We start from the raw sequence: 12,022 nt of genomic DNA on the forward strand, positions 1-12,022 counted from the left end.
TCTTGTCCATTATTCCCCCTCTTTTTTTTTTAAACAATAACAGTCATATCCTAAGAGGAACATGACTGATGAGTACTGATGTATTTGAGAATGAATAAGACAATGTGATTGACAGCAACAAAGTTAAAATCAAACAGTAACACTAAACTGTTGCTTTTACTTTATGATGTCTAACCATCTCCATTTTCTGTCTTTCAGGACCGGAATCGGCCCTTTGATCCATTTAACTTGCAAACTTTGGAGAATTCCTTAATGGATATGATAAGGACTGACCACGACAAAGGTAAACACCACCCTGTCGGGGGCCCACCAATGACTATCGCTGATATTGTATGGAGGAATCATTTTGCAGGTTAGGAATATTCACACATCCATGCTTATTTTGCTTCTTTTTAAAGCTTCAGGCAGATCATCTCAGATTGACATGGTTTTGTTTCACATTATATGATATGACTTTATTTTGTAAATTAACCATGACCTTACCTGCAAAATCAGCTATATGTAGAAATATTTATATATGTTCAGCTTGTGTGTGTCCATCAGTCACAATTGGTTGCCTGTCGTTTTGTTAATTTCATCCGGTTTTAAATGATGCCTTTTCCTTTCTTTTTGCAAAGCATAAAATCTTTGACTGTGTTAATTGATGTGAGCTGATTATCAGTCTCGTGACTTATGGTGTGACAAACACAGACAGAGTAAATAAAGTCTGTATGCGTCAATAGTACTAGAGTTCGTGGATTGATGCATTTGTGTGTCTGTTTTCCCCAGGCTGAGACTGTGAGACTGAGAGACCTGGAATTCAGTGCAGCTCATAGGGGGAAAATATTAGTGCAAAAGTTTCACCCCTTATCATAGGAATAAAACACATGGCGGTGTTCTTTTATTGGAAATAATCAATGACAGGGTGGTATGAGTGGTATGCCCGAGGTGAAGCCGAGTTACTGTTACTTCCATAAAGATTGTTTAAGCAATATCACACAAGCAAGAGTGCAGTTATTCAGTATAACAGCATGATTGTGAGTTTGATATTGCTTTTATACATCGGTTTTATAAGCAAGAAATTAATATTGAGTAAGTGACATTTCGGACACAATATGGCCAAGTGTTTTGTTTAGTTTTGATAGTGGAAATAGATCCTGAAGAAGCCACACTCACTTTATAGCTGGTTAGCTAACTCACAATGATTTGCACAAAGACAAGCAGAGTGATATACACAGTGAAACTTTCCAACGCGGTTATACTAAATATAAGCACTCTTGGAACACATCTCGACCAATCACATTAGTGGACTGGAACTAACTGTTGTATAATTTCCAATAACAGCACGTTCTGAAGAGTTTTGTTCCGCTTATACAACAGCAATTTGCCAACAGTTACAATTTTTTTTTAATTAATGAAAGAAACATGCTTTTTATCCATTTATAGTTACATTGTTGTGGAACATTAGTTAGTTTACTGTTGTTTCCACAACAGCCTCCCTTTTTCTCTCTTGAAGATTAAGAAAAAAAAAACATGTTGTCATGTTGATGAGAACCAAGAAAGTACAAAATCTGGAAAACTTGATGACTATAACACAGACTCCTTCCATTAATGTTAGATAAATGTCAACTTACAGAAAACGATTATACGTTATAGATCTTCTTTCTGTTTATTACACTGTTAGCCTTTTTTATGTAGCTCATCCACCGTACAAGTCACTGTGAATGAGTTGTGACTTTAGAATGATAATATATTAGAACGAGCACATTAATATAAACCTGTCGTTTGAATTACAGCAGGTACTCGTGTCAGAGCTATGTCGTCATAGAAAATTAATTAACAGCACTGTGGTATAAACACTGATATTATACAGTCCCAGCAGTTGAGGCATCCAGAATAACTCGACAATATGATTTGAAGTGCGACTGTGAATTAGCACTTGGTGAGGGCGAAGAGTTTTTAGTTTGCTTTTCATGCAAATAAAAGGCAAAACTGTTGAGCGTGAAGCCAAAATCTTGAGCAAGCTGCTTTCACACGTTCGAAGAGCACTGTGTGAAACAACATGGGCATTCATCAGGCTCGTGATGTTCTTATTTCTGCTCTCTTGGCTCACTGAGCACTCTTGATGAAGTAAATTTTAAGCAAAATGTTTATCAAGAAAATGTTTGTCCTCAAGAACTTGCTTTGCAGCTGCAAGTCACGTCTCCCCTGTTGGGTTTTGACCCGTCAATGCTGTGTGCTGTGTGCTGTGTGCATATATACACTGAGTTAACAGATTATTAGCTCCTAGATCAGCATATCGAATAAACTTGGAACTTAGCACATACGTACAGTGGGGTCCAAAAGTCTGAGACCACATTGAAAATCTGGGATTAAAAAAAAATAAAAAATTAAATTGGAAATAAACAAAAGGTTTTAGAATTTTGACATATTTAAAACAAAGAAAGTAAATGTTCAATATCTTGAATGTTTGACATTCAAGTTTCTGCACTATTTCTAGGTCCCTATTTAAATGTAAGCAAATGTGTGATATTGACCATGTTAACTGCTTTGTACAAAAGGTCAGATTTTCCTCATCACTAATCCCTTCTACTGAAGCATGTGTTCAGATGACACTCTGATGGATTTGATTTAAAATGGATCATAAGGTTTTGCACAAACTTGTAGAGTCCATGCCGGCTCGAGTGCACACTGTCATTAAAGCAAAAAGGGGACATAGCAAATACTAAGAAACTCTGAAATTCATGTAAATATTTAAAAGATTCTACTTTTCACTTATGTTGTTGTCAATATTATAATTTGTAATGAAAATTGTTTTATTAAATTAAAAAAAGGATGCAGAATAGAAGGATTTTCACTAGTGCTCTCAGACTTTTGGACCCCATTATACATGATGAGTGGGGCATTTTAATAGCATGGTTTGGTTCCGCTTGTCCTCTTAAAGGGAAGAATCACTACAAATCAAAACAACGTTCTTCTGACTGATCACTCTATCCTGTGATGAAGCATTTTTGATGGGAGTGGTCTCTTCCAGGATGACAATTCCCACATTCACAGATCACTCAGTGGATAACAGTGATGTAAATCATATGCAATGGCCTTTGCAGTTAGCAGATCTCAACCCAGCTGAAAACCTATCAGTCACTTTGGAGTGACGTGTTAGACAATGCTGTCCACCACCATCAAAACACCAACTGAGGGAATATATTTTGGAAGAGTGGTGTTCATTCTCCAGTACAGTTCCAGAAATTCTATTCCAAGATGCGTTGAAGCTGTTCTGGTGGCTTGGGGTGGCCCGTCTCCTCACCTTATGTTGGTTTTTCCACAGAGGCAGTCGGTGCACTATGAGCTTTGTTTCTGTTTCTTGGAGCTGTTTTTCCAGTCCTTCTGTGTTTGTGGCTGGTTTTACTGCTTAGGAGAACAGACATTGACTGATTCTGAAGACCTTGGCATTATACTGAAGACGTTGGAAAATCGACTAAGCTGGAGGTGCCATAAGCAAGAACGGCATTGTAGAGGCTTCTGAGATTCTGTAGCAGGACAGCTATAGCTTTTAATATAAAGCTATATATAATATAATATAATATAATATAATATAATATAATATAATATAATATAATATAAATAGCTTTTAAGAGCTATTCACCGTTTCTGGTTGCAAAATACAGAAGTGATGAACTAATTCTCTTGATCTTTCCACTGGTTCCAATGAGGTTATTTACCAGAAATTGTGTCGGTGATGAGTAAAATTTGAATCGTAACACTGCTTGTGCAATCAAGACTGTTTGCTGTAAGTGAGTCCTACCTATCTAAGATAGCCCTATGGTGTTACAATTATTTTAGCTTCATGGGCCTGAATAAGGCAACCAAATGAGTGTGAGATATGCTCAACTTGGCTTCACCTCCAGTTTTGTCCAGATTTGTCCAATTTCTGAAATGTCAGCAGAAACCAGGTATAAAAGCCTTAAAATGCATCTGATTTGTTGCGTCCATGCAGATGCCTCAGTATACTTCTTTATTTCTCATGCGTGTAAACTATCAGGGTGTCGCCCTGAGAGCAAAACAGGGACTTTATTGTCTGTCAGGCTGTCCATAGTTTTCACTTTTACTTCCTTATTTCTATCACTCTTTTACTGCTCTGGATGTTCCCACATGGACACCCTAAAGATTTGCACTTCCCAAAAACAGGTTATGGCCAATACTCATCCTTTCTTCAGTGGATAATCTCACCTGGGGACTGTAGACGTGTACCTAACAACTGCTGCTGTAATCCTAAAGGGGAGGATCGTCTTGTGCTTTTCCCATTTCACAACATACCCATGCTGAATCTTTTCAACACACTTAGTCCTGTGTTCAGTTTCTCTGCATGAGTCTGTACTGTGATTTATACTATACTATGATCGATAATCCTGCTATCGAGCTTCACCCAGAAAAGGATGAGTTCCCTTTTGAGTCTGGTTCCTCTCTTGGTTTCTTCCTCATGTTTTCTCTGGGACTTTTCCCTTGCCACTGTCGCGTATGGCTTTCTCATTAGGCATCTACATCCGGGTTTATGTAAAGCTGCTTTGGGACAATGTCTATTGTTAAAAGTACTATACAATTAAAATTGAGTTGAAATTTCACTCCTCTCTTAGTCTTTGACATGTACATTAAAAAACCCCACATGTTTAGAGTTGTAATTTCCCTGCAGGGGAAACAACTTGGACTTCCCATTACCACCAACTCTCCATGTTGTGTCGCTGAAAGTATTTGTCACCTGCTGGTCATTAGTGAACAGGATGTATATAGGAAAGCAGAGTTAAAAGGCCATGAGAGGCAAAGGTCACATCTTTTTCAAGTGCGTAATAAGAGTCATTTTTCCACTGTAAGTAAACTTTCCTTTTGGTCTGTGGCGGTGCATGGGTTTGATTTTGTCAGACGTAATACAGAGAAATAATAAACAGAAATTTTAACCACGGCAGTACAGCCGTGCTCTGGCATCGGTTAAAATTCAAAAGGTATAACTGGAGAGATGAATGCTCCACACTGGAGTCGTACCTGCTGTAAAATGGGCTTTAATCTGTAAATTTAATCTGAGGTACGTGATTTATGTCCACAGTTAATAACCACCTGCTCATGTCTCCTGTCACGAGAGAAAAAAAGTGATGCTCCAGAGACTTCTTTTTAGTTCCAATGCACACCATGACAGTGCTGTTCTCTACATCATACTTCTGCCAGCTGTGGCTTCTCATATATACCCACGCACACCCTTAGTCAAGAAGGATCTGTGTGCAGACCGATGGGTGTGTTTTTTAACCCATATATAACCTTAGCTCTGCGACTGCACTCAGACGTTTTCTACAGATACATATTAGCCATCTTATGAGCATTATAATAAATATCATAAACACATACATATGAAATACATGAAGTCCTCCAAGGTTTGCTGCTAACATTAAAAGTAAAATTATAAACATTTTATGAATGTAATGTCAGAATCCTGTCAGACTAGCTCAAGTTTGCTAGATGGCTAACATCATCATTAATATTAGGAGCATAAGAGAAATGTCAGGTTAGCTGTAGAATTAGAAATAGAATTAGAAATGTGTTATGCTTGTGACCTAAAACGTTTCTCAGACTAGCTCAGGTTTGCTAGATGGATAACAGTATCATGAAGATTTGGAACATTTTGTAAATAAGATTTAAAAAAAGGCTCTGCTGTCAGGTTAACTCATGTTCGCTAGTTGCCTAACAAAGTCAAAATCCTAAGGAAAAAAAAAAACCTTACAAAAAGTTCTCTAAAACCATCACAGTACAGGTGTGCGTAAGGTGAAAATCTTGAGCGGGTCAAATACGAAATTCGAGGGACAAATAAAGCCGTGGTGATTAACATGGGAGTGAATTGGACGTGGTGTGATCCTCGTGTGGTGCTGCGTGACTCTTTCATTCAGTCATCTTCATTAAATGCTTTATTCTGGTCAGGGTCACTGTGGTATAAATGATTCATTTGTTTATATTTTCAGGAAATAAAACCAGCTACAGTGTTGTGAGCAGGTACAAACAACAACAAAAAAAAAAAATGGAGGGAGAGGTGTGAATTATCAAACTTGTCATTGACAAACATCCATTTTGTAATGCAAAGCCCATGTTGGTTCGTAAAGCCTGGAGAAAACTAAAATGAGTATTTTTAGCTTGTCTAGTCCTATGGGCCTTCAGCTGAAGCGGCAAGAAGAACGAAGAACGAAAGTTTTGACTATATGAGGTGGAGGAGGAGGGTGGGTTTGTTCTCACCCCCTCTCGTGATCAAGCTCTCATTCGTAAATGCACATTAATCTGATTGAAATGGAATGTGCGGGGATTTCATGTTCTGAATGGCAGAGTGGGCTGATGAGGAGGAGGAGGAGAAGAGGGGCTAAAGAGGGGATTCCTGAACAAACATATTCTTTTTTTTTTTTTCAACACACTTGTGGTATTGGTCAGTCCCCAACAAGATCAGGCTTAAAGTCTCACTGCTGCCACAAACAGGGACGCACAGTCAAAAGTTTCTGCTACCGAACACAAAGATGCCTTGTATAGAGGCTCATGTGTTTACATGCGCACAGCCTTGTGCTTTCACACACAATGACAACACGCTTGAACTTTCACACACACACACACACACACACACAGACACACACACGCATACACGCTCTCACACAATCTCTCTCTTTCTCACACATGCTGGCCTCTCACATGATCCACCTTCTGCCCCCAGGGCTAAAGAGTTTAACTGCAGCAGTTATTTCTTACTCAGTGCTTGCTTAGAAAATAAGCTCTGACTTGTCGAGTCCTTTATGAAATTCTTTACGTTCTGAGCAGAGAATTTTCCCAATTAGTTGTTGACCACAGCAAGAGAGCGACTTACAAACGCATTACCGAAGAAACATTGAATGGAATTCATTTTCCAGTAATACAGGTTCATTAACATACGCTTGTCAAGACGATCACTTTCACTGATACTGCACGTCATGACAGTTTAGTTCAGTTTTGCGCAGTAGGCTTGTGTTTGGTCTTGGACTGAAGTTGAAAATATGTAGAAAGTGAACACACACCATTGAAAGGGATAATTTCTGCATTACAAAGTTGAGAAGCATATCTAGAACCAAGACTTCTGAATGGTTATGATTTGTTTTTCCCATTGTGGTGCTAAATCAGAAGAGGGAGGCTAAAACTACAGTGACAGCCAGAAGTGGTGCAGGAGATCAGTGATCATGTCCCTTTTATTTATATATATATATATATAAAAGGGACATGATCACTGATCTCCTGTTTGTGTTTGTTATGTTTATGATTAAACGTTTATGTTTGAGTTCACTCGGTTCCCGCCTCCTCCTTGCCCTTTGTTGAAGATTGTTACATTGGTGCCGAAACCCGGGAGGGAGGCGGGATGCACTGTCATAGAGCCCTCGCCGCTACAGGAGGATCGCGGCAACGAGGAAGTGTGGTGCTGGAGCGGCTGCCGGAGGACGGAGGAGTCGTTGCTGTCAGCCTGAAAGGGGCGAGTCACTGCCGGCTGCCTTCTGCCTGAAAAGGGGAGGAGTTGCTGCCAGCCGCCTGGGAGAGAGGGATAAAGGAGCGGCTGGAGACGCCAAGGAGGAGTGGTTAACCTGTTTGTCTTACACCTGCAGGATTGGGGTTTTGGTTCCTCCTTGGGGTTTTGCCTCCTCCTTGCCTGCCTGTGAAGTTTGTTACACTGGCAGTTGTCATTTTTCTCAATTCTGTCGACTGACGATAGGATGAATTTGGAACTGTGTAAGTTTTTGGACTATTTAGTGCAAGTGCTAATCAACCATGTTGCTCATCTCTAGCATTTTCTCCGAGCCAAGCTGACTGCATCCGCCGAAAGAGAAAGTAAAAGACACTGGGTGGGGTGCGTTCAATGTAAAACTAATCAGCATAAACCAGTGCCATGAAATTACTCAAACCAAAAGTTTGTTTTGCAATAAGCACAGCTGTCTAGCTCTGCAGGATGTGTCCAGGTCGAAATGCCATTGAAAGGATAACTCTGCGTCCCTAAAACTGTTCGGCTCAGCTCCAGAAGAGAAGCTTTTGTGAAAAATCTGGGCTAGTTTGACATTCAGCTGTGACCGTCATACATGAGCATTTGGTTCAGTGTGTCCTGACCCTCAGGGCAAAGTCACTTTTGTGTGTGTGTGGTTGTGTGTGTGTGTGTTTTTAAAAATGACTCTAAATAACACTCTCCACCACCACCATCAAAACACAACACGAATATGTTTTGGAAGAATGGTGTTTATCCATACAGTTCCAGGATCTGCAGTTTTTCATTAATTAGTAAATTCCACAATAATTCTTACGTCTAAGGAGTAACACACGCCAGGTCGTTTTGTTATAGGGAAAATAGTCCATCCCATTACCAGCCCAAAGTGGATTACTTTCCTATAACGGCATATCCTGAAGTGATTTATTGCTCTTATACCACAGCAATATGCCAATGAAGACTATTATCTTCATTAATTTATTAATGAATTACACCTCATGCTTTTTAACCATTTATTGTTACATGTATTGATATGGTACATCCATAAGACCATTTATCACTTGTGTTTTACAGCTAGAAACAGTTAGTCCCTCACCAGCCTCTCTTATTTATTTTTTTAAAATTTATAAGACAGAAAAACACAGCTTGTCATGTTGCTGAGAATGTGCAACCTCCTCTGTTGGAAAACTTACTCACTATTACATAGTGCAGAATCCTTTCATAAATCTCCTAAAAGAAAGCTTCATCATATCAATATGTTTTTTTTTTAATAACAACATGTTTTAATCCATTTATTATCATGCTTAGATTATGAGCACATTAACATAAATCTCTCATTTATGTTACAGCCAGAACTGCTGTCAGAGCTGCTGTTATGTAAGGAATAACACACAACAGACCACACTGTTATACAAAAATAATGCATGCCAGGGGGGTGTGATGTGGCACGACGCACAAGCGGTGTGTTATTTTCATATAACGGCACAGTCTGCAGTGTGTTATTCTGCTTACATCACAGTCATTTGCCGAGTTTATCATTTATGCGAAACGTTGCACATTATAACGGTTTATAGTTAGATTAAAGGATTACACAATAAACAGTCATTCAGTCATTCCCTCATCAGTATCTCTCTTTTTCTCTCTCTCACTTGCTTGATCATCTCTCTCTCTCTCTCTCTCTCTCTCTCCCTCTCCCTTTCTCTCTCTCTTCCCCAAAAATGAAGCTTGTTATTTTATAAGAAACCAGAAAGCGTGAACTCTGAAGCATGAACTCTGTCCTGAGGACTTTAAGATCGTGAATATTAATGATACATCGTTCATGTTAAACTCAGAACAGGCTTTTTTTCCAAGCTGTGCTGTTATACACATCTAATGCACACCTTCTGACCAATCAGATTCAAGCATTCAGCCATGCTGTGGTAAAATGTGGAAGGAGATCATGAATATGATTTATAGAAATGTATTTCCAAAAAGTTTGAGAATCATTAGACAACTAAAATTAGCACATGTGATGGTAAACCTTCAAATCTGCGTTTTTTTTTCTAATATGTAAATGTGGTGGTGTTGGCACAGTTGCATCATATACTGGAATGCTATCCAATCTTCATTATAGAGAACAGAAAAATGACACCAGAGTTCAGTTAATTTCTAGAATTTTCCCCTCGTCATACACATGAAGTGTGTGGATCTTGAGTGAATTACATGAATCAGTCTTGGCCTTTCAGCAAGATTTAATGATGTAAGAACGAAGAACGGCCCTTTGCTTACTGGCAGAAAACTGAGGAATAACAGCTGCACTTTAGAGATGAGTTGGAAAATCTGGAGAGTCAGTTGCTGCATTCCGTTAGCACTGTTAATGTCATTCTCTGGCATGCTCTTGCAGGGTTTGGCATTTCGTACCTTTCCGCTTGGTGTTTAAGTGACTTCTGTTTTTTCTTTGGTGAGTTAGTGACTTGATTAGGAGAGTTAATGAGACAGAAGTGTGGATGTGTGCACATCAGTGAACTAATTCAAAATTTGAGTAATAAATTAGGGCTAAGTGTTGTGCATACTAAGTAATGTTTATTGTTTTCCTGTATTGGCTAAATTGCTATAGAGCTGGAGTCTACCACATATTTACTAAGCAATAATTCATGGGTTTTAAGTTAATGGGAGTGTTTAGTCAGTGTCTGGCACCATCACTGTAGTTCAGGTCACATTTAACATGTCACCCCTTCATTACAGGTTTGGCATCTCCCGACTCAGCAGGTTTGTTTGGTCTGCCTGCTTGTGCTACCGCAAGCGTCTCATTTGGTTTAAGTCCATGATGTGTAAAGGGATCTCACTTCTATATATATATATATATACACATATATGCCCTTTCTAATGGACAAGTGTGTTTTCATACGCAGTTAGCAAACAGAGGCATTAGCACTTGGTCCTCAAAGGTTATACATTAACTGTTGTTTCCACATCCAGGAATATTTTTTTTGAAGGTCACTATTCCTGACTGGGCATTATGCAAAAGGAAAAAGGTTAGCGTTTATGTCCGTTGTAATCTGATCAAATAGCCAGAACGGAAGAGGAAACTCTAAATTAGTATAGTCTCAGACCCTGAAGAGGAAATATCACTGACACCCCAGTGTTCTGTACATACCCAGATCTATTTCAGGGAGATTTTGAGAATGTAAGAATTGAATGTACACTGAAACAGTGCCTGGTTTGCTCGTTGAGTTAATCCATTGTCTCCAGTCTGGCATCCTGAATTAATTAATAGTGTTGATATTGGAAAGTTCTGGAACTGGGACCAACTTGTATACATTTGAGTGCAAAAGTATGCATCCTCTAGGGTTCCTTGTTGGGGGGAAGAAGGAAAATTTACCTCTGATTTACAATTTATCTACAAAAATGTGGGTGTGTGACAACAAGGCAAAATCAGCAAACCAAAGAACTTATTTTTTTAAATAAAAAAATCCAAATATTTACTATGAATAAAGAATATGGCAGAGGAATTGCACAATCAATGTAATCTACTATATTGTATTAGATGTAAAAACTGCTAAATCTTCATTCATATAAGTAAGCAATAAAGCGTGATGTGTCATGTCGTTATGGGAAAATAATCAATGATGAGCTGGGGTGATGTGCCTTAACATGAAGCAGAGTTACTGTTACCACCCCAAAGTTGATTATTTTCCAAAAACGGCACATCCCGAAGTGTTTTATTCCTCTCTTACTACAGGACTTTTCCATTGCTATATTTTTTTAAATTAGAGAATGATGCATTGTACTTCTTATACGTTTATAGTTACATTTAATGTTGTGCAACATCCAGGAAACAAGTTAGTTCCTGCTGTCACTTACGTTGTAGCAGCTGTAAACAGTTGGTCGCACTTTTTTCTCTCTTTCTTGAAGGTAGTAAGAAAGAAAACCCTTTCATCAATGTTAAATAAACATCTCACAGAACCCTCACCATATCAACAGTTACATGTTTTTAATCTGTTTGTGTGGAGCACTGGCCATACAAGTCCCTGCGTAAGTTGTTCCTATAGAAATGATTATGTATTGGAATGAGTGCATTAGTATAAACCTTGCAGCTGGAACTACTGAGGGGCTATGCTGCTATAGAAAATTAATCAACACCTTCTGAGCATCAGAGCTCTGGTTTAAAAATAGAATAAAATAGCTGGTGTCTAGTTTAGTTTTGGACTTTCCACTCATCACTTGAGCTGTTGGCCTGGAGTGATTAACTCAGCCTCAGCCATTCAGCAGGGTTTAAGAACATCTTCATAATATCCTAGTGATAGACCAGTAGATCTGATGGCATCTGTTGAGAATCAGTTTCTCCCTGACCTTAGAGCCGTTACTGTGAGGTAATGCTGCTTGGGCCTGTTTACCCTGGACTTAACTACAGTCGTGTTGAAACAATAAGTAACATTACATTCAGAGTCGGTTTGCTGTTGATGCAACAGTGGCTGTTCAGTGCTTCAGGCTTTATTGCAGTTACAATGACTGTAGTGTTCAGTAATGGTCGGCAAGCAGGCGTGT

General features: G+C 38.9%; 1 protein-coding gene across 8 annotated transcripts in view; it reads left to right on the forward strand.

Moving 5' to 3' along the window:
• cpeb3 (cytoplasmic polyadenylation element binding protein 3) overlaps positions 1–12,022 on the forward strand; it is a 50,104-nt gene that overhangs the window by 10,307 nt on the left and 27,775 nt on the right. For 6 of the 8 annotated variants that reach the window (XM_034302714.2, XM_034302716.2, XM_034302715.2 and 3 more), the window contains one exon: positions 199–352. In XM_034302714.2, the coding sequence (XP_034158605.2) occupies positions 199–352 (154 nt within the window). The remainder of the gene's footprint in view (positions 1–198; positions 353–12,022) is intronic. The other 2 variants (XM_034302713.2, XM_026932886.3) reach the window with 1 other exon arrangement.

The sequence above is a fragment of the Pangasianodon hypophthalmus genome, chromosome 3, assembly GCF_027358585.1.
Source record: "Pangasianodon hypophthalmus isolate fPanHyp1 chromosome 3, fPanHyp1.pri, whole genome shotgun sequence".
NCBI classification, from domain to species: domain Eukaryota; kingdom Metazoa; phylum Chordata; class Actinopteri; order Siluriformes; family Pangasiidae; genus Pangasianodon; species Pangasianodon hypophthalmus.